At 46.3% G+C, this 23588-nt stretch overlaps 1 protein-coding gene across 1 annotated transcript in view; it reads left to right on the top strand.

Annotated features, from left to right (window-relative positions):
* Positions 1-6796: 6796 nt before the first annotated feature.
* The window catches only part of Cdyl2 (chromodomain protein, Y-like 2), a 40140-nt gene continuing 23348 nt past the window's right edge, over positions 6797-23588 (top strand). The window contains exon 1 of the mRNA XM_013012799.1: positions 6797-7383. Within this exon, the coding sequence (XP_012868253.1) occupies positions 7206-7383 (178 nt within the window). The 5' untranslated portion in view covers positions 6797-7205. The remainder of the gene's footprint in view (positions 7384-23588) is intronic.

The following is a 23588-nucleotide window of genomic DNA, read 5'->3' as shown; positions in this document are numbered from 1 at the left end:
GTTTCCTTTTGGTTTCTTTATGTGCTTTCTTATGTAATGAATCTTCTTTCATTTCAGTTTCCTTTTGAACCTGTTGGTTTCACTTCATCATTTTCCCCTTTTAAATACAGAGGCCATATTTTCTATTATCTTGGAAGACATACCACAGTACTATTCAAAAATGTATAGGCCCTGATCAGAGCAAGGCTCCTCTATCTGTGAGATGTCTTCAGCTGTGGTCTGGGCATCTGTCTTAGTCACCTTCATCATGTTGCCCGTGTCTCTTGGTTGGACCTCACATTGAGACTAGTTTGATTGACCTGGTCCTGAGACAGATATCTTGGGATGGCTCTCCAAGCATGGGCAAGAGAAGCCATTGTGCCTCCTATGTTCCTTTGACCAGATCACTAGAAGCAAGCGCTTCTAGTAACCTCAACAGCTCATGGCAAGTTGCTTCTAGAACATTCTCTATCTTCTTCCTTCTTGAAGGCTATAAATACCAAGTTTAATGATGGGGTTCCTGAATCCTTCTACCCACAAAGGAGTTGTTCTGTGAAGCTAAAGGATTCAAAGGCATGGTCCTCATGGACGTGGGGTTTGTGGTTTGGCATCAGGAATGAACTATGTGTCTGCCACATAGCATGGCCACACTGATGCATATATGTGCAGGCTGTAGGGGAGAATGAAGGAAGGAGTGACATTGACCAAGAGACATTAAAAAAGACTCACAAACCAAAACAAAGTATGTTGCTCAACACCACAGCACCACACTTTCTTGCTCTTTCCTGCCAGAGGCTAAGATACAGACCAACAATGCATTTTCTCAGGCCAGCCTCACCAGCTGCAGAGCTGTTCTGTGTTTTCTGGGCAACCCTGGTCCACAGCAACTGTGTTGTATCCAGTGCCCCTGTGTGATGGGAAGCTGGGGTAAGGACTGTGATAGTGACTAGGGAGGAGGCACACACTGCATGCATTGTGCCCACAGGAGACTCGAGCTTGGGAAGTTAGTCCTAAATGATACAAAAGTGCCACAAGTGTTCATTGACCCTGCTAGGTATTGAGAGAAGACCACTGTAGACCTCATCAAGTTGGACCCACTTGATATGGTGTAGCCATTGAAAGTATGGGGTTCGGAGCCCAGGGGATTGGCACTCTGATTATTTCTCAGAGGTGGGGCCCTGGACAGGGTCCATATCCTCTGTAAGAAGGATCATGCTTATAATCCTAGCTACTTAGAAGGCTGAGATAGGGAGGATCATGGCTCAAGGCTACCTGGGGCAGACAGATTAGCAAAGGCCCGTTTCAGCTCATAGCCAAGTGCAGTAGAATGTGTCTCATCCCAAGGTGCATGGGGGGCGGGGGTTATAGTCTCAGGCTAGCCTGAGCAGAGAAGTTCATGAAACTCCTCTCAGAAGAAGAAGCTAGGTGTGGCACAGCACACATGTCAGGCTAGCTCTGGGCAGAGGTGAAAAATAGGAGTATCGTGTTTAGGTGTGTACCTGAGAAGGAAATGAGACCCTGCCTCAGAAATGACCAGTGCAGGAAAAGCACTTAAGACATGATTCATGGCTCAGTGATAGAGTGACTGCCTAGTGAATAATAACGCCCTGAGTTCCAATCCCAGTACTGCCAAGAAGGAGAAAATTATATTCTCACTTTGAAGATTCACTGAGCTAATAAATAGGGATTGTGTACGTCTGTGGCTGGCTCTTGGCGAGTGTTACAGAGAGGTCTGATATTGCGGTTGCTATTTTGTTAGCCTGGTAATGGAAGGTTGAGGAGCCAGATGTCCTTGGATGGTGTCTTACTGCTTCAGCTTCTCTCCGTTTCTGAGCATCCAGTTTGGCCTCCATTGACTTGTTCTGCTCAGAGGAGCCTCCTTGTCCGGCTCCTTTGAGGCCCTTCCTCTCACCTGTGCTTCTCTTGGTACTCCGCTCTCTTCCCACAGTCCTTTCTGCAGAATATGTTGTGCCTACTCTTTTCACGGCTGTGTCCCCCACTGGACCACGGGTGCCCTGATGGTCTGTGGGGTTCAAATCTTGGTTAACTACACTGACTGACTCTGTGGAGGGAAGCTACCTACCTTCTTGATGTCTTCATGTCCTATCTGCCCTCTAGAAATCTCAACGTCCTTGTTCATCCAGTGGTAAGAATTTACACCCAGGTGAAATACTGGGGACAAAATGAAACCTGACACCTTGTAAGTGATTATCAGAGTTCCTAGAACATGTACCAATCCAGGTGACTGTCATCATCATTATCCTTAATAACACAGCCATCCGTGGGTCCCTGTGGCACAGGTAATAATTGCATCAGAGCTTCCCTGCCCCCCCTTGCTGTGGAATAGTCTCAAGTCTGGGATCACAAAGAGTAACAGTTAATTAATGATTTAGTTGAACTCCAAGGAATAGTTCTGAGTCTCAGACTGCTCATCTTTGAAGAAAAGAAGCTGGTGGAGGTATAAGCATGCTCGATTTCCTTAGCTTCATTCATATACTTTAGCATGTGTAATTCCAAGAGAAGGGGTCTAATTTGCACTGGTACTGCACATGACCTGTGTGGTAGAGAGGCTGATGAGTCGGGGTCAGAGCTGCCAGGACTGGTGCACATGGCTGAGTTGCCAGCGGGCATGTGGACACCGAGGAGGATGCTGGGAAGCTTTAGGAGAGAGGACTTCTTATATGAGGAATATTGTGGCATAAGCAAGGTCAGGTTCTAGGTACGGATCTTCATTACCAACAGAGCAAACTGGCATTCAGATGATGTCCGAGACCCGGTGAGAAGAGAGGGACCAATGGGAGGTAAAGGAGGGTCTCCACAGCTTCCCTCCTTTTTCTCTGTGGACATTTTGGACTTTGTCAAGAAGCAATTCTTTTTCTGAACCTGAGAATAACACTCACTTGTTTGTTTAAACGCTGCATTAGATGAGATACATAGAAACATTCCCATCTACTGTTCTGTGTGTAAGAGAGCAACCCCTTTGTTTTAATAGAGTGCTTTGGAGTGCTCCACATTACCATCTCTTCAGTTCTTCTAACAACTGTGTTGGTGGTAGTTGTTACTATAAACTCCTGTTTTTACATTTGGGGATGCTAAGGTCCAGAGAGGTTGACTAGTGGCTCCTGGTCTTAGGGATAGAAAGTGGCAGAGCCAACAGATTTTCCTTCCAAAGATCAGGCTATCAGAGATGGTCCTGTTAGTAGTATTCATAGTCAAGTGTCCAGTGGCTTTGTGGATGAGATCAGAGGTGGAAGCAGTTATTTTTTTAAGTCCCCCATAAAGCAACTTGTGACTCTGTGATTGAAACCTCAAGTAACGTGGAAGGAGTGAAGTTCTCCCTCTGTGTGACCCCCGCATCCTTGCTACCCCACCAGGCTTCTGGAGCAGCCCCGATCTGCATAGCTGCCTTTCAGACTTAGAAAGGCTCCGTGGAGTGGTTGGTCTCTTTTGCTTCTTTCCAGGGAAGAGCTGGTTGTCCTAAGACGTCTGGTGGCAGCATGGGGAGACATTGTGTCTGCAGATACCACCAAGGTTTGGGTCCTAGGAGGCTGTGTGAGATGAAGTGACCTTTGGAGTTGCGTATGAAAATGCATGTTTGTATATTCTCCGCAGCTGCCCCATGAAGCTGTCGTGCTACTTCCTCCTTGCTGTATGAGTCATCCGAGGCCCACAGTGGTTTAGAAACTTGCTTAGGAACATGAGATAAGGCTTGATGGTATTTAAACTAGATGAGCTTGCTCCAAAGCCTGTGTTATTGAATATACTATGCTCATTTTTCCCCTAAGTTCATTTTGTTAAGTGACTGACATCTGTCCATCCACTCATCCATTTAGAGACCAGCTCTCCATCCTTTCATCCACCACCTACCTATCCATGTGTCTCTCCATCCACTTCTCTTTCTGTTATCGATCTGTTCATCCATCTACCTATCCACCCTCTGATTTCACTGTTCATCATTCAGTGATCAATCCATCCTTAATCCAGCCATCCACTCACTGTCCATCTTTTCATCAGCCTCCCCTCCCCTCCCCATTCATTATGTTGGCTATCTGTCTAACATGCTCCTTTGCTTCATTTGATATTCCCTCATCTGAGAGCCAAGCATTTTCTGCCTTCCCTTCCCTTCCTCTCGCTTCCTTTCCCCTTTTCCTCCCTTCTTCTCTCTTCCTTCTCTCCCTCCTTCTCTCCCTCTCCTTTTTGGAGAGCTCAGGGCCTTGCTAGCCAGGTGCTTTACCACTTGGATCACTCCTTTGTTGGTCATTTCAAGATAGGTTCTTGCTGTATGCCTGGGCTTCTCTAGGCTGAGATCCATTTATGTATGCTTCTTCATGTCATTGGCATGACAGTGTGTGACTCTGTGGCCAAGCATTATGTTCCCCTGTAGCTGGGATGACAGACATGTATCACATTGCTAGCCTTTGGGTAAGATGAAGACTCAGAACTTTTTACTAGTGCTGGCTTTGAACTGCAATCCTTTAGATTTCCACCTTCCAAGTAGCTAAGATTATGGGCTTCAACCACCATGCCCATCAGATTGTGTGTTTTCTCAACCTGAAAACCTTCTGAATACACATTCCCTTGTTCTCAAGGACTTGTGTGGGCTTTTGCCATTCTAATTCCGCGCCCTTGGGAGTGATGCTATTCTAGGCTGGGTTGGGCTCCTTTGTCACCTTCCTCCCTCTGCAGGCATGCGGAGGATCTCTCCCTACAAAGGCCTCAAAATGAAGCAAAGCTACAAGCCCATCCACAACTCCTCTGGGCTTTCTGAAGAGCATTGACAACTATTTCACCAGTGTTCTTTGACCTATAGATTGGAAGTTGGATGAGTTGGACATGAGTTTACTTTTTACAAACTAGTATAGAGTTTGTGTGGCATATCTGTAAATTATGCAGTAAATTTCAAACAGATGTCCACAGAGCATTTTATAAGGAAAGAAATTTTAATTGGCCTGTTTAAATGGAGATAAATCAATTATGGAAACAATTAAAATTGTCTATGAGAGGCAGTATTGGGAAGAGGAAACATGGCTTAGCTATTTCCATATTTATTAAGTGCAAGGCAATAAAAACTGTTTAATTATTTTGCATAGCCTCTGTTGTGCATAAACCAGTGAGAGACAATCCCTCTTTACAAAAATTCAAGCATGTAAACAGAGGCCACTAATGAACCCTGCCTGAATTTCAGTTTAACTTCACCCACTTTACTCTTCCCATATTTCTTCATATGTTTCCACGTTGTAGTCTTGACTTAATTACATCACAATTCCATTCCATACAATTACATGTGCACTCAAATATAATATACTTTTGAATATAATCATTTACTTTTTTTTATTGAAGCAGCATCTTTGGGGTAGAACACTGGGAATTTTCACTGTGTTTTTTTTGGGGGGGTTCCAGTCATGGGGCCTGAACTCTGGGCTTGGGCGCTGTCCCTCAGCTCTTCACCTCAAGGCTAGCACTCTATCACTTGAGCCACAGTGCCACTTCCGGCTTTTTTCTTTTTGCTTATGTGGTGCTAAGGAATCGAACCCAGGACCCCATGCATGCAAGGCAAGCACTCTACCACTGAGCCACCTTCCCAGCCCTATCACTGTGTTTTTTTTTTAAATATTAAAAAAACCTCAAATCTGAATTGTCTGATACCCTTTGCTTATTAGTTCATCTGCCATTTGCATGAGGACTACTTTTGTTACTTTGAAGACACAGAGACAGTAGCACTTGGCTTGAAACTAGGAGGTAGGTTCAGATCCCACCCTGACATCATCCTGGCTGTTCCTTGGAGTCCCCTTCACATTTGGTTTCTTCATCTAAAATTGTGGTGTACCCTATAGGGCTCTGCTAGCCACATGGTGGGCTCTCCCAAAATGTCCTATCTCTTGGCCTTCTAAGTGTGCTCCTATGGTGCACCAGGTTTCCTGCTTGGCTTTGTTAATTATAATCCTTTCTGGTTGAGCTGAAAGAATTGTGCCGCTGAGACAGTTGACCTTGTGGTTAAGACTGGTGCCTGATGACAAAATCCCAGCATCTGAACAGAGCACTGAGAAGTCCTCTGAGCTACACTAGTGCATTGCTCTTGCAGAAATGAACACGTGGTACTTCTGTACATTGTGTGTGTGTGTGTGTGTGTGTGTGTGTGTGTGGTACTTCTGTACATTGTGTGTGGGTGTGTGGTACTTCTGTACATTTTGTGTGTGTGTGTGTGTGTGGTACTTGTGTACATTTTGTGTGTGTGTGCACGCGCTCGCGTGTGTGCACGCATGTGCACGCATGGCACACACAGAGTAGGAGAGTAGGACTGGTGTGAGCATGGTCCTTGTGTGGCTCTGCCCTTCCCACCTGCGGGACTTGGTTGAGTTCCTTCATCTCTTAGAACCTTAGTTCTCTCTTGGTAAAGTGGGGAAGTACTACCTCACTGGGTTGTTTTCAGGAGCATTTAAGATGGGCAGCAATTAGGATAACTTAGCGTAGTGCTGTGTATAGTATTGCTCAGAATGGAAAACCCACTCTGAATTGGTCTTTGGAAAAAAATAAGTCAATTTTGCTGCTATGCAAAGAATGACAGTCTCTTGAGAAAGCAAGCCTGCAGTGTGATTTCAGATGCGAGCAAGCATGGCTGGACACATGGCGGCCCCTGGCAGGGGATAGCAGCCGGGCACCATGGGACGTGACCACCTACCTGTATGCCTTTGGTTTCATTGAGTGATGTCCCTGATGTTCCTGGCAGTGCCAGCTGACCTATGCCAGGTTCCGTGTTCTTGCTGCCCAGGACTGACTTTCTCTTTCCTCTCTGTTTTCTGACTTTTTCCACCCAGGTTGAAAGGATTGTGGACAAGAGGAAGAACAAGAAAGGGAAGTGGGAGTACCTTATCCGATGGAAGGGCTACGGGAGCACGGAGGACACGTGGGAGCCGGAGCACCACCTCCTGCACTGTGAGGAGTTCATCGACGAGTTCAACGGGCTGCACGTGTCGAAGGACAAGCGGGCCAAGTCAGGGAAGCAGTCGGGCACCTCCAAGCTGCTGCGGGACTCCCGGGGCCCCGCTGTGGAGAAACTTCCCCACAGGTCTTCAGAGCCCGCCAAGAGCAAAGGGACTTCCCACAAGCGGAAGCGCATCAATCCTCTGTCTAAGCCCAAGAAGGGGCATTCAGGCAAGCCCCCCGCAGGTGGCGACAGGGCAGCTAAGACAGTGTCTTACAGGACTACACCCAGCGGCCTGCAGATCATGCCCCTGAAGAAGGCCCAGAACGGCTTGGAAAACGGGGATGCTGGCTCCGAGAAGGATGAGAGTCATTTTGGAAACGAGTCCCACCAGCCGGACTTGGATTTGAATGACCACGACGGAGAGCAGGAGGCCGGCGACAGTGATGGGACCCACTCGGCGCTGGTGGAGAATGGGCTTGGTTGGTGCTTTTCTTTTCCCTTGGGTTTGGTTTTGGTCAGGTGGGTGGGTGGCCTGCAGTCTAGGGAACGGGGAGGATGCTCTCTTCCTGACTCCTTTCCAGTCATGTTCCCTCTGTTCATTCCCCTTGTCCAGGGCTGTGGGTCTTATTTCCAAATTAGGCCCTGGCTGCTATAACAAAATCTGGAGGCTTGGTAATCTATCAGCAATAGAAATTGGTTTCCCACAGTTCTGGTGACTGGAAGTTCAAGGCCAAGGTGCCAGCAGTGTCAGTGCCTGGTGGGGGCTGCTCTTCAGAGGGGCATCATGGAACTGTCCTGACATGGTACAGGGTGGGGGTGGGGTGGGAGGCGTGGCCCTTTTCAGGCCGCTAACCCCTCTGGAGCTGAGCCCTCCACCTCTTGATGCTTCTGCATTGGGGGTGAGGTTTCAACCTGGGAATTTCTGGGGAAGGGAGTGTGGGACACTGGTATCCAGACTGCAGCAGGTGCACAGTGTCATCCTGACACCATCCCAGGCTAATTCCCTGCGTTTGCACTCTCTTGCTCCATCCTGGAAGCAACACAGCTTGTGTACACCATGTTCCATCCTGGAATTCCACCCTCCTGCTGAGTCTGTACAGGCAAAATTAAGGAAAGAGGAGGCAATGGCCCAGGTAATTTGAGCTCCCACACCTGCCGTTTCCTCAGCAGGTAGATTGCTCTGGAACTGAGTCCTAGGGGGCCCTGTATCTTCCCGGGAAGCTGTCGGTGCCAGGGATCAGTGTGTGTTCCCTTGTTTCTCAGACACCAGCGTGTCTACCAGTGTGTACGTTGTCCTCTTCGCTGATAGCCTTGATCCTTGGCAGGTGGGGGATCCTGTGTGGGCATGGACATGCCAGGGAGGGCAGGGCCATCTGGCACCTGCAGGAATGCTGAGATGTGAGAGGAGTGATGTGAGAGTGTTGATGGAACTTTGGGGTTCACTGGGGTGAGCTCGCCTTTTAAAGGACTCTTACTGGGGGGCTGGGAGCCCTCACTTGGAGGTTCTTTCTTCTCCAGAGTGGAGATTCACCCAAATAGGATTCATTTAGCCATCTGTGACTCACATTTCCGTCTGGAGATCCCTGGTGCTGGTGGGACTGTGCCTACTATATATGTAAAAGCTGTTAGTTTTGAACATGCAGCTCCTGGGGAGAAGTGGGCTGGGTACTGGAGGCTTGGCACAAGCGCCCATGTTTGCTGCTCCTGTAACAGCTGCCGCAGTCACCGGCTACCTATGGCAGGCAGGGTGACAAGCAGCTCCAGGTGTCTGGGGCTCTGGCTGTGGGTATGGGGAGTAAGCCCAGCACCCTTGGCTGTTGGCACCCTCTGCCCTGCTCAGAACACAGCTGCCCCCAAGGAGGCAGACGTGCAAGGGAGGGTGGTTTTCTGATACTACTAGACCCTGGTGTGAAAAAGAAGAAGGTGGCGTCCCTCATCCTGAATTGCTTTCTAAAGAAGTGCTAACTCTTTGCTGTCTGTCTTCGGCTCTCATTGAGGCCAACCTGGTCTTGGCCTGCTGTCAGGCAGGTTACCTCACAACCAGGAGAAGCAGGTGAGGGCCACGGTTGTCTTGTCAACTCCACTATGCTTATCTGGATGTCTCCCCCTTCTCATCTCTCTGGTGCTTCCAGTGTGCACAGCTGGGATGGGCAGGAGGAAGTGTCTGCCTCTCTCTGCTTTGCTCTGAGAGGGCCTTACTGCTTCATAGCGTGCTGTAATGGTGCCCATGAAGTCCACGTGGCTAAGCCAGTGCTTCCTGCACTGCATGCGTGTCAGATCAGCCTAAGACGGCGAGAGCTCATCACGTCTGTGATGGGGTGGGGCCCCAAGGGCGAGTTGACAGACCCATGGCCACTCTGCTGCATTTTGACGCATGCTCGAAGGTAGCCTGAGGTAGCAATTAAATTTCACATTAGGCATCTGTGCACTTTGGATTCAATACTAATCTTTTTTCCAGCACTTCCTGGATTACTGCTGGAAGTACAGTGGTAAAAGACAGGTAAGGGCTTTTCCTTCGGAAACTTACAGTCTACTTTCTGGTGAGTTAGAGTGGTTGCGTCTAGCTCTGTGCTGAGAAAGTGTGTGGGGCTGATCACACATGTGTTACAGACAGGCGGTGCCACTGTTCCACCCACATGAATGTCCCAGCCACCGTCAGCTCTGCACATTCTAGCTAGATGCAGCTTTTTATTCAGGTACGCAGGTGACCTGAGGAAGAAAATGGCTGGAAATTATTGCCAGAGATAGCAAGGACAATGGCCAAGAGAGTTGTTCTAGATTCTTGAACAGACAAACTCAAGAGAGAAGAGGCTCTGTTGGAGGAGGGCAGCCTGGTGAGGGAGTAGCCATGCCTGGGGTGGAGCCCTGATGTCCTCCTCCTACCCGCTCCCCTATTCTGTCTCCTGTGGTTCAATTCCCAGCACCCACTGCTGTGCCTGCAGGCTTGCCACACCAATCACAGGCTTGCCTTTCCCTGGCAGAAAGGGACGGGTTCTCCCAGGTGCCGCATACCAATGTGCTTTCCATGGTTTTCACTTCCTTTGGTGAATGAAAGGTCTGCATATGGAGTAGCGACCCGTGTGCTGCTGGCTTCCCCAGGTTCTGCTGTGGGAAGACATGCTAAATCGGGGCTCCGGCGGGTAGTGTTTTGGTTGCAGATTGTTTCCCCCAGCCGTGTTTATGAGGTGTATGCCGTACTCGTGTTGCTCTCAATACTGATTTTTCTCAGGTCATGACAAATAGCTTTGTGGTTCAGATACCATCTGCCTCAGTACCCCTTAGGGAGCTTGTTAAAACTCACTCCACCCTGATCAAATGGCGGGGCCTCAGGTGGGGGGGCAGGGTCTGCATCTTACCTGTCAACGGAATTCTGAGAGTGGGTGTACACAGGTTGTGAGCAGTCAGTCCTGGGTCCCTTGGAGGAGGGGAGGGTCGAAGTGATTGCTTGGATTTTAAGCCTGTATGTAGGAATGTGGACTTTCCAAGTTTTAAAACCTGACAGTTTCTGGTACCCTTTCCTGAACCCATCCTCTCTCTTCTTACCTAAAGCAGAGGTGTCACCTGAATGGAGAGGCTAGTTAGTTTGTTCCTCCCATTCTGTCTGGAACTGCTGGTCATTCTGTTGTTTAGAGGTGTACAGAGCCGCATGTCCATTAACCTGAGGGGACATGGCTCCCTATGCCTCCCCCTCCCCCTCTAGCCCAAGAAGGACACGCAGATGCCTGCTGCTCTCCAAAGCCTATGGCCCACGTCCACGTTGCTTTAAGTTTTGAGGGTCCTTTCCTAGTCTGAAGACTGCCCTCCGTCTCCCAACTCTTTTAATCTCAGACGTCGCTTGAGTCTATGTTTTCCCCATTATTCCTGCTGTTGAATGCATCATCCCACAGATTCTGGCAACCTTTGCCGTCTTCTGTCTTTTGATCTTTTAAGATGATCATAGCCTTTGCTTCTAGAATATTTGTTTATCACATCTTACTCTTTCAAGGTGATTATCATTTTCCCTTTATTGGTCAAAATCAGGAACCGTGTTTGGAAAGCAGGGCATGGTGGCATATGCCGGCACTCAGGATGCTAAAGCAGGGTTGTGAGTTTGAGGCCAGCCTGAGTTACAAAGCTGTTTCATAGAGGAGCACTTTAGTGCTGGTGCCAGTGGAGGAGTGCCCTGTCACTCTCCAGCCTCAGTTTCTCAGAGGTGGAGCCAGAAGTAAGTCTGAAGAGTGGGTAAGAATGCACATGTGCATTTCCATCAAGTTATCTGCTTCTTCTCTCTCCCCACCATGCTTGAGACCATCATCCTGGATTAATGAGTGCTGTGATGGCAAGATGGATATGTAGGGGTTCCTGCATGCTGGTTGTTACAGGGAGAGAGGTAGAGTGTGTCTGTACTCTGGATCTTAAAGTTTGCTTGTAGAAAACTTGGAGAATAGAATGTTTGTGAATTGAAGTTTTGGAGGATAGGAACTTACCCTGAGGTACAGCCTTGAGGTTTGCAAAGTAGCTCCAGCAATCATGCAGTTCTAATCAGCAGTACTCTCTGTATGACAGAAGTGGAGGGTGAGGTTACATGAGGGCTTAGGTTGGGGCCAGCTGAGAGACCTAGGCAAGGTGCTCCAGCTCTGGCCGCTGAACTGCTCAACTTGCTTCCAGACAGTAAAAAGCGATCCCTAAGCTCTGATTATTCAGACGTGGGACAGGAGTGCTGCTGGGACCCGCTTCTGTTTCCCAGCCCCCCTTGCTTCCTGTCCGACCGACATGATGTAAGCTTACAGGACGAGCTCTCCACAGTTCAGTTTGAAAACTTGGATATAATGGTCCATTTCCTAGAATATTGAAATTTAACTAAATCGAATGTGACATTAGAAATTTCACAGAAGGATCCTGAAAGAAAGAACACAAGGTCTATGTGATTTCACAGGTGCTTTGGAACATTCTAGAGCAGGTCATCTAAGCCCATGGTACACATCATCCCTGCTGGTCTAGATGATTGCAGAAAGCAGAGAAAGAGAGCACGTGGAGTCCAGAAGATCCTAGACTTCAAAGCAGGCAGAGAGAGGAGGAGGAAGACAGTTCATAGGACAGTCTCACTCAGGTGCAGGACAGTTCTGAAGAGTCCAGTCCATGGACGCTTTCCCAGTGCTTGACCCTTGCAGGAGCTTCTCACTCCTGGCCCTCCCGAAGTTGGTTCCAGCGCATGACTGAAGAGCTGCGGCTACTTCTAGAGGCTTCCAGCTTAATCTGGAAGAGCCTTTTCAGGGACAGCTATCTCAGGACAGCCCTGAGCGTCCTGGGACAGGGTTCCAACCCATGAGTCCAGGCCAGTGTCCACGTGATGCCTCTTGCCAACCCAGGCATCCGTTTCCCCAGCACAGCGTTCTCTTCATGGGTGCGGAGCCCCAGCTCTTCTCAGGTCTACAAATGCTGACCCATCCTTTGGGTGTTCAGAAGTAGGGGATTCTCCAAACCGGTAACAACAACAACAGAAGCTATGAAGGTTTTGTGTTTTGCTTCAAAATGTCACAAGTTAGTACTTTGTGCTAATGAATGAACTTAAAATAACCCATTTATGCTTTTATGTTATGACCCTGTCCGGCTTGGCCACTCCATCCTTTGGAAGTGCCAGGCTGTGATGGAAAATCTGACTCTCCTACCGGGAGCAACCTGACCCCTGGCAAGTCCAAGGGAGAAATGGACTCCCCATTGGGCTCCTGAGCCTGGGGTTTGGTTTGGCATCTAGAAGGGGCGGATGGGATTCTGATGCTGGCTTTCCTGCCAGCTCAGAAGCTTTTCTTGATTGGCCACCTAAGAAATGTCTGAGGAACTATTTTCTTGTTGCCAATCGTCTGTGTCTAGCCTTGTGGGGGTGAAGTGGGGAGTAGATGCTTCCTTTCTAGCGAAAGCATTGTGTGGAGTGGGTACCGTGTCTCTAGAGGACTCGAAGCAAGAATAAAATTAGTTTACTGGTCACCCACAGTGTGGCAGAATGTTGACCACCATTGACTTTGTTGACCTCCTTTTTATTTTATTTTTATACTTTTTGTTCAAAGATTCTGTACTCCTCTTTTACAATGTCTTTGAAAAAGAGAGAAAAGTACTTATATGACATAGTTTAAGTTCTTGTAGGGTTTTATTATTTTATTTCCCTTTTATTTCTTTCCTTTTCCTTTTCCTCTTCTCTCCTCAATTCTCCGTGTCTCTCTATTCCTCTTAATTTTTAGTTACAAAAGTGAGGCATCTGATTGTACAAATTCCTACAACATGGAAAGGATTAGCTTTTGTTTCCCTTTCTTCCCAAATTCTATTTCAAGTGTTCATGTTTCTTACGGGTCTTTCTGGACTATTCTCACTTATTACCCACTATGTATTACATATGTAATAGATATCATACATTTACTCAAATATTTGTTGAGGGAGATATGAATATGAGTAAACTCTCTTTTGTGTATTTATCACCTATCATATCTGTTTATCAACCATATTTATTTGTATCTGCCATATATCTATCTCACCTATCAGTCCTGGCATCTATTTTATCTATCATTATCTATCATTTATTATGTATTATTTATCATGTATCATAGTGTTAACTATCATACTTATTATCTGTCTGTCTGTCTGTCTAGTTATCTGTCATCTCCAAGGCCTCCCTGAGGTGACATTTGAGTAAAGTCTGGGGCATTTGCAGCCTTTTTCCTGTAACTTGCTTTCTACATTTTAAATCCACCTTGGCTCTGTGTCTGGGTCAGGACATGTGGCTCTGCTCTCCTCTTTTAGCCGCTGAGGATTTTACAGTGTGCAGAGACTTAACTGTTCTCTCTTTGACAAGGCTGAGGCAGCCTGCAGAGACATGTGCTCTTGCCAGCCCTGGCTATCTATTACCAGCCTTTGTAATGCTTTTTCCAAACTCTGTTGATTTAATTTTAGTTTAGCACTGAGGGAGCATCTTCTCATGCCCTGTGTCTGTCCATGGAAACTGGTCAGGTGCAGGCATGTGCTGAACACAGTGTGCTGGGAAGCCATCGTTCATCTTCTGCCTCAGGTAAACGCCTGACCTCTCTGTCCATTTCATTGATGGAATGCAGATAATTCTGCCCCCAGCACTGGGTGAAGTGGCAGTGAATTAATTTATAGAAAGCCCTTAGAATATTATTTTTCACATGGTAGATATTCCTTAGTTATTAACAGTTTTTTCACTTCCCTTGTTCTAACTGTATCTTTGCATTTTCCTATTTGTTTGTATAAAAAGCTTTTTTTTTTTTGTCATGGAGCTTGAACTCAGGGCCTATGTGCTATCTCTGAGCCTCTTTGTGCTCAAAGCTAGTGTGCTACCACTTGACTCACAGCACCATTTTCGGATTTTGAGTGGTTAATCAGAGTCTCATGGGCACTTTTCTACCCAATCTGTCTTTGAACCACAATCCTCAGATCTCAGCCTCCTGAGTAGCTAAGATTACAGGCATGAGCTACTGGCTCCCAGCTTTAGAAAGCATTTTAGTGTGTATATTGATCCCTTGCTCTAGTGTTAAACCAGCCAATACTCATTGAATGACAGCTGTATGCCAGGAACCATGTAGACAGATAATAGAGCTCTGACACAAAGGATATACAAGAAAGCCGCGATGGGGGCTAATAGTGGGAGTACCAGAGCCATCCTGGGAGGAGGCCTTCTTGGAGAAAAAGATACATAAATTGGGTCTGAGAAGGCTGGCTGAGTAAGCGAGAAGAGGCATGGCTGGAGGTGGTGAGAGTGTAACAAGGGCACAGAGTAAAAGACCAGCACAGGGGTACATGTTGCCACATCACAAAGGATATGGCAGTTCAACCCATCCTAGACCATTCTGGGGGAAGCCAGATCCATGGACCCCACTCTCTGCATTCCACATGTGTGGCTCCTCCTTAGTGTCCCTTCCCTACCACCCCTCACATTCATAGTGGTTGCCATTCATCCTGCATGTCCCCTTTAGTGACCCCTCCCCTGGGAGCCCATCTACCAGGGAACATGGCCTTCTATTTCCATCTACCCATGTAAAAGTGAGCGTCTTCACTGACAGCATGGACCTCAGTTTGTACGTGTCACAGCCTGTCATTTATGTGTTAGTTACTTTGGCATTGTTGTAGTTAAATACCCCAGAAAAGCAACTTAAGGGAAGATTTCTGCTTGTGGCGTCAGATGGTTCATGCACTTGAGCAGAAAATCGGAAGCGTGCTTGCCTCATGGCAGACAGAATGTGGAGAGTACAAGAAAGGCCGCACCCCCATTGACCTACTTCCCCTATTAGTCTCGTGACTCCTAGTTTCCTGAACCTCCCAAAACAGCGCCACTGGCTGGAGACCAAGGGTATAACACTTGAACTTGCTGGGACCTCTCCTGTCAAATGCTCCCATTGTGCATAATCTTGTCTCCCACACTTAGTCATGATCCCTGAGACGGTAAGAATAGCCTGGAATTTTGCTCATAGCTCTATTGTTGAATTGTGCCAGGGCACTAAGAGGTGGCTAAGAAGCACAGTGGGTGCTGGATGAGGGGTGATCAGGAGGAAGACAAGAAACCTTTCCACTTGTGACATGGGTCCAAGTTGCAAACTCACCTAGCATTAGTCAGAGCCTTGATCCCTGGTCCCCCTCTTACCTTCCTTGAGTTGTTTCAAGTGTTTGCTTTGCTTTCTTGTGGCTTCCTGCTCGTGGTATCATGCTATGAAGAGCAGATAACACTGTCAGGGTTATTGACAGGAGCTAAAGTTCCCCTTTACCTTGTCTTTTTTATGTGTAGGTTTTTTTTTTCTAAGACAAAGCCTTCCTTTATAGTCCTAACTGGTCTGGAGCATTATATGTAGCTCAGGCAGGCCTGTGAATCACGAACTTCCTGCCTCAGTCTCCTCAGTGCTGGGATTACAAAGGCGCGAACAAGCATACCTGGCTCAACAATGGGCTATGTGCTACCAGTCATGGCTGATTCTTCATTAAGTGACCAGGCTCACTCCCCATGTGCCCTTGGTAGCAGAGTATACCTCCTATGGGTTACATTTTTCCTGTTTTGTATAGTTCTTTGCTATAGAAAAGAAGTTATAGGCATAGAAACTGAGGCTGGAGCACATGGACTAACTGGCCTGTGGCCTGCTGGTGGGTTGGTGGTCACCAGGGTTTCAGCTCTGCTGATCTAGCGCCACACACACACTCTGGCTGCTGCTGCCCTCATTTGTCAGAAGCTTAGAGAGGAAAGCCACATTATATTTGAAAAACCTGTTTGTGTTAGTTCGCCTTTTGAGATCATAAACTTTCCTCTACCGTTCAGTTAAAGAGACATTTATTTTATGCCTCTCTATGCTGGCAACTGAAGATACAGAGATGAACAGCCTGATCTTCTTGAGAATTTGAAGCTAATTAAGTGGATGAAGGAGTCACTTGGTCCCTTAGGACTGCTACAAAGCCATGCATGCTAATTCTGGAAGGACCGGCCCTTGAGTTCCTTGATCAGCCATTCCCAGGCACCTGGGGATGAAGAGGCAGCTTCCAGGAAGACCACTGTTGAGGTGGTTCTGGAGGACTTGATGTGCGAAGGTGGATGGAACCAGCATCCTGGCCAAGAGGCTGTGGAAGCAGTGGTCCAGAGACAGGAAAATGCAGTGCTGAGGCCCTCAAGTAGTCCTGAAAATTTGGGTGTTTCAAGGGCAGTAGTGGGAGTTAAGGCTCAAGAGCAGATCGAGACCAGAAGGCTGAGGAGTGTAAGACTTTGAGTAGAGGAAAAGGGATAAAATGACTTTTCAGTGGAGTTACTTTATGCACACTAATGCTCTTCCATCCTAACACTTTTTAAGTAGCTATGGCCCTTGGACAATCTTTATGCAGGAGTCTAGGTTTGAACTGCAGAAGCAGGATCTCCCTCCCCCAACCCCTTTTATTGGCAGTACTGAGAATTGAGCCCAAGTTTCAGGTTTGCCAAGACAGACTTTTTTTTCTACCCCTTGAGCCACATTCTTTGCCCTTTTGCCCTTTTGCTTTTAGTTGGTTTTTCAGATAGGGTCTTTAGATTTCTCAAGGTCAGCCTGGGACTAGTCTTTCTACTTAGGCTTCCTGAGAAGCTGGGATTACAGGCATGGACCATAACACCTGGTTCTGAAATAGTTTCTTGTAATCAGGTTATTTTGCATTTTGAATTCATGCTTTTCTTGGCTGTTTAAACTGTTTAGATGGCTGACAGTAAACATCACAAGATGTATATAATCATCCCAGCCATTCTAAGTACTCTCACAACCTCAACTTCATTGAAATTCAGAGTGTATGGATTTATCAGGAATAATTATGGCTTGCCACAGGATGGCTAATGTGACTAAGAGGTTGCAAATTTGAACTCAGCAGGTGCATTCAGCCTTTGAGGTCTGAGCTTCTCTACAGGGGGCCAAGTTGGGAGCTGGGACAAGAATGACCAGTTCTGTTACAGTGGAGCTAGTACAGTGCATAGGAGCACTCTGAACCACACCTGGTTGTGTGTGTGTGTGTATGTGCATGTGTGTGTGTGCGCACACGTAGTGAGGGGTGTAAGCCAAGGGATTTCCCAACCCCTTCCCCTCATCATAGCCAAGACTGACCTTCCTGCCCACACTTCTTTGAGACATCATTTGGGGCAGACATACACTTACTCTATGGTTCCCAATGACCATCTGTGGCTACCTGGTTATTTTGATAATTCTGTATAATCCACAAATGAAGTTATAAACATTCAAAATCTCTTGGGAGATGAAAGGTTCACCCTTGGTAATCATTCAACATACAAGGATCTGTGTCTGTCTTGTGCTGGGCTCCTGTGGTTCAGAAGACACCAGAATGAGTAGGATAGTCCTGGCCTTGAGGAATCCATCTGGGGGCCAGAAGGGAGCCAAATGTTCACGAATAGCAAACTAAAGACAGGGAGGCATGCATGGTAATTACCCTGCCATGTGAATCCTCACTGCTTAACAGGAAGCCTTCAGCCTTAGGTGGCCACACTTGAATTTCAGTTAATTAAAATGAAAGAATTTTAAATTTTCAGTGGCCTGTTTTGGCCACTGGCTACTCTGTGGGACCATGCATCCATTGGTAGATCTACATCTGGTCCTGCTGATCAGGCCACCCCAGGGGCCTGCAAATAGAGCCACCCTAGCATCGCAGATGCTCACTGAGAACTGCTAAAAGGACCGAGGATTGTACAGTGTGGGCTGTGAAAACAGGACAGACAAACAGGAAAGAGGACATGCTGCTGAGGGAGGATGTCCAGGCATGTCCCACTGGAGCCACACTAAGAAGGACAAGGCCTCTCATGAGTGTGGGAAGGAGGCTGACATTGGTTCAGGGATGGAGAGTGACCCTGGTCTCTCGACTGCCTTCTGGGTCTGATGGTTGAAGCCCCACTGAGTGCCACCATCTGGAGGAAATTTCCTGGTACCTGCTCCCAACACCCTGTGCTCTCTGCTTGGGCTCCATGAAGAGGTGAGATCTCGCTTGGCTGCTGTGAGGCAGAAAGCAAAGGTGTGGAGTGAGGTGTGAGCGAGCACCTGAACCATGCAGGGCCAACCGCTTGTAGAAAACACAGGTTTTCCTGCATGAGGGCAAGGCAGAGCTTGGGGAACATAGCTCAGGAGGCTGAGGCTTCCTCACCTGTGAATGAGGCAACTGTGGAATGAACCCGCCATCTACATAGATGTTCCATTAATGGCATTGTGGTTCATTGGGTGCTCTAGTTGGTTTTCTCTGTCTCCTGGCTTGCTCATTCATGAACTTGATGAACACTGTGCCGAGCATGTGCTGTCTTCTAGGCACTGCCATGCTGAAGATGCAAAGGTGTATAAGACTCAGGTTTGTCCCCTGAGGAGTCCATGATTTGGTGGTGACAGCAGGCATGTGTGGGGATGAAGAGTACACAGTGAAATGAGCTCTGCGTGGTGAAAGATGTCACCTAGCACAGGGGCCAGCCACTGGGCTTCTATTTTCTTTTTGGCTTTGTTCAGCAGTAGACTGGGCTTCTGGGAAGAAAAGAAATACTTTTCTTACAGCTCATGTGAATGGCAGGGCTCCCATGCAGCATGAAGGTTTAGAGTCCAGAATCTTGCTGGAAGTAATCATGCCATGCTGGCACTGCTCTGTGGTGTGGCCTTGGGCTTTGGTCAAGGACAGTATGCTACAGTGTGGTCCTGAGAACTGATTGTGATAACCCAGGTGGAAGCTGCATTTGGCACTCAGCAGTGCACAGGGATTGAGGAGTGGGACCTATAGCTGGTGGCCGACATGACACCCGGAGAGTCTCTGCTTTGGGTTGTCCTGGGTAGTATGGATGGTTCCCAGTCCAGATGTTGTGATCATCAGAGGTCAGGACTAGAGTACAAGGATGTGTGGGATCAGAAAAACTACATACACATCCTTGACTTAGGGACAGCATTGGTGACATCTGCACTTGTCCTTCCTTCCCCCTGTGTAGTGGAGTCTTTGTGCTCCTCTTGCCTAGTGTTTGATGTGCTCTTGTTAGAGAACTTGGCCACAGATTCTGAGCTCTAATAGCACATTGCTGAGAACTGATGCTGCATGAGAGGCACATGCTCTGTGATTCATTCCTGGTCTGCTTTGTTCTCTGACCTGTGCAAACACCTCAGCCCTCAACCTTCTGTCCTCCTAGACAGCCCATCCATCTATAGTTCTACAGTTCAAGAAGGATAACTTGTCTTGGTGGGGAAATATTGGAAATGCCTATTTACCTGTTCCTTTGAGTGCTATTTTAGCTGGGTATAAAATTGTTGATTGGCAGTTATTTTCTCTTGGCATTGTGATGATAATTTTTTTATTGTTACTGAAAAAGGTGATGTACAGAGGGTTACAGCTAGGCAAAGAAAACATTTCTTTTTGGACAGTGTCAACCCTTTCCTCATGCTCTCAGTTTTTCCCTCCCATTCCCCACCTGTAAGTTGTATAGTTCATTTTCAACATAGTGTCCAGTGAATACTATTGCTGCATTTATTCACCCTTTGACTCTCCATTTCTGTGCATTCTCTTATATGAACAAACAAACAGAACAAAAGAAAAGAAAACAAAAACACCAAAGAAGAATAAACCTCTCATTTTCATTTCTTGGAGTAGATTTAGATAAATATTATTTTGTATGATCAAATGCATATAGGCATTGTGACTTTCTGTTCCTCTCCTGCGAGTATCCTCCTTTGGTCTTACTGTGTGTGAATGCCTAGAGTCATGTATAATTTGTTATTTCCGGGTATTTTAGATCTAGCTTCCACATATGAGAGAAAACATGCACTGTTTGTCTCTCTCAGCTTGGCGTACCTCACTTAACATGATTTGTTCTAGATCCATTAATTTCCCTGCATAATATTATTTTTTTCTAATGGCTGTGTAAAATTCCATTGTGTATAGGTGCTGTAGTTTTTGGATCCACTTGTCTATTGTAAGGCATCTGGGCTGTTTCCCCAGCTTAGCTATTGTGATTAGTGTAAGTGTCTTTATGATATCCTGGCTTATGATGTTCTGGGTAGATGCCCAGGAGTGGTATGGCTGGGTCATAGGGGAGATCCATGTTTAAGTTTTTGAGGAACCTCCAGAATGCTGTGTAGAGTGGTTGTACATTTCCACTAACAGTGCTGTAGGGTTCTTTTCCCCCCACTTCCCCACCAACATTTATTGTTTGAATTCACAGTGTGGCCATCTAATTGGGGTGGAATTGATAATAAGTTCCTTATACTTTTTAAATTGCTGTTATCAGTTGTTGTTCTCTTTATTTTTTATTAACATAAATAAATTGTACAAAGGGTTTTCATGTCATAATTACATTTATGTGTATAATGTTCTCAGATCAAATTTACCCCTTTTTATTAGTCTTTTTAATCTTCTCCTTACCCCTTTTTTCCAATAGGACAGGTGGATGGATGGTTAACTGGATTCATGGATGGATGGATAGATGGGTGGATGAATAGATGGACAGATGAGTGGTTGGATGAGTGGGTGTAAGTATGGATATATGTATATATGCTAGATGATGAGTAAGTGGGTGGATGGATGGAGAATAGAAGAGGCATATGTAATTATTGTTAGGTTTTTAAAAAGAGGTAGCCGAGTAAGAACAGCACCATGCATGTGGTATTCAGGTAAGGGGTAGGTTTTTTCAGTAGACCTGCTGGGACCAGGCAAGGTTGGCACTCCACGCAGCTGGCAAAAGAGCGAGAGCAGAGAGAGAGAGAGCTAGAAAAGAGCAGAGAGAGAGTCTGGGCCTGCGCTAGGCCTTATGTAGGGTATGGGCAGAGAAGGGTGTGGCCACATCAAATTCAGATGTGACCTCAGTGGATGCAGATGTGACTTCTTCCAGGTGTCCCAGTTGCTTAGGTAACACAGGTACTGGGTAGAGACTTTGCTGCGAGGAGGGTGGAGTCTGCTAGCCATCCAGGAGCGGACCTTGCAATTATTATACACTGAAAGAAAGCAAATAGCAAAATACTAAAACTGGTGAATTAAAAATAGCCAAATACCAAAACTGGTGAATTTAAAAAAGGGTCCTTCATGATGTTTTCTATAAATTTAAAATTTTTAAAAAATAAAATTAATTTCAAACATAACTAACCTGCAAATAAAATATAAATTAACTTTTTGTACAAAGGGTACCTCTAAGAAAGAAATACTCCAAGAAGTAACAGTGGAATATTTTTTGTGTGTGTTTATGTGGTACTAAGGACTTTAACCCAGGGCCTTATGCATGCTAGGCAAGAAGTCTACCACTAAGCCACATTCCCAGCCCAGTAGAATTTTTTTAAAATTCTCAGTTGGACCAATACTGTCAGTACCAAACAAGATAAAAAGACAAATAATAAAGAAAATGCAGAATATAATGGAGAAAGAATTTAAAGCACAGCATATACAGAAAAAAAATCACATGATTAAGAAGGAAGTGACATTATATATAAATACACACACAGGAATGGCATGTAATAAAACCTAATAAAAACAATGTTACGTTGCCATCCCTCTTACATTAATGACTGCATGCCTTATGTACCTTTCCTTTCTTCATTAGGAAATGTGTTTGTTGACATCACTCTGTATTAGTTTGTGGAATTGATGCTCTTCCTTTTTATGGCTATACAGTATTCCATTGTGTGAGTGGACCTTAGTTATTCCACTTACCTATTTCCTTTGAGGAAATTTCAAATACTTGCAAATAATGAATAATGTTCTAATGAGTAATCTTATGTGTGCCTATTTTGTCTTATAGTTATATTTTTGGGATACATTTCTAGGAAGAGGATCAATTTTGTCATATCTCACAAATTCCCTTCCATAATAATTTCTTTTTACACCTATTTGGACTCCTAAATAGCAGAATATTGTCAAGAAGTTGAGTTTTCACTAAATTGAAGGGCAAGATGGTAATTTCAGTGTAGTTTCATTTCTTCTATTATAATACACTTTTGACTGACGTTGAGTTCTTTTCTTATCGTTAAGGGCCATTTTGATTTAATGTTTGTATATTGTTTATGTCTTTTGTCTGATTTATTTTTCTGGAGGGTTTTTAAAAAATCTTTCTGATCTTCAGTGTTGAACAGCTCTTCCCAATTTGAGGTTATGAGTTTTTTGTTTTTTGTTTTTGGTTGGTCATGGTGCTTGAACTCTGGGCCTGGGTGCTGTCCCTCAGCTCTTCAGCTGAAGGCGAGCGCCCTACCACTTGAGCTACAGCACCACTTCTGGTTTTCTGGTGGTTTATTGGAGATAGGAGTCTCACGGTCTCTCCTGCCTGGGCTGGCTTTGAACCGCAATCCTCAGATCTCAGCCTCCTGAGTAGCTAGGATTACAGGCATGAGCCACCAGCACCCGGCATGAGTTTTTTTTAAATTGTACACAAACAGTTTTTCCTATTTGTCTTTTGCTTTTTAAATTTAATGTTCATTATTTTGCTTGATGCCCTTGTTTTTTTTTTGGTGCTCTCATTTGAGTTTCTTGCTGATTTTAGGTTGGTATTTCCTTTGCATCTGCCGTGTTGCACATTTGAAATATTACTATCTTAAAGTCCTCGTCAGATTGTCTCATGGTATTTGTTTGATCTCACTTGCCCGCAGTCCTGTGGGGTGGAGCGGTCTCCGGTCTTGCACAGGGGACAGCAGGTGAGCAGGTAGCCAACAAGAGGGAGGGGAGGTGGCACTGGAATGCAGGCAATCTGGGCTTGGCCTTCAGCCCACTGTGGACTCAGCAGGGTGCTTTGTCCCCCCAGGCTTCCCGTGCCCAGACTTTGAGTTTGGTCAGGAATATGGAAGACTCACCACTGGTTCTGCTGTTTTGAGCCTATTGTTTTCCCAGTCTACACTGGGGCTGTGCCTAACACGTGCCGGTCACCTTGCTGGCAGTTATTGAATTTGTAGGAGTTGAGGACAGCTGTGGAGTATGGGTCCAATCTGTGGGCTCCCAGGAACAAGATCACCAGCCGGAGTGCACGTGGCTGCTACTCCCGTGTCCTCTGCCTGCAGAGTTCCACACTGCCATCCATGTGTGTCCTGTGCCCCACAGGGCTTCCTTCCCAGCTTGGAGCAGTGCTCAGAGTAGAGGGGCATGATGCCTGGAGAGGGGGGACCTGGCTGGGTGACAAGAAGGGAGAGGGGCCCAGGTCCCACTGCCAGGGGACAGATGAGTTCAGATACCTCTGCGCTGTTGTTCATCCTTCCCACAAGTA

This window comes from Dipodomys ordii, unplaced genomic scaffold (genome assembly GCF_000151885.1).
Source record: "Dipodomys ordii isolate 6190 unplaced genomic scaffold, Dord_2.0 Scaffold18, whole genome shotgun sequence".
NCBI classification, from domain to species: Eukaryota; Metazoa; Chordata; class Mammalia; order Rodentia; family Heteromyidae; genus Dipodomys; species Dipodomys ordii.
This window is presented reverse-complemented; position numbering and strand designations above follow the sequence as displayed.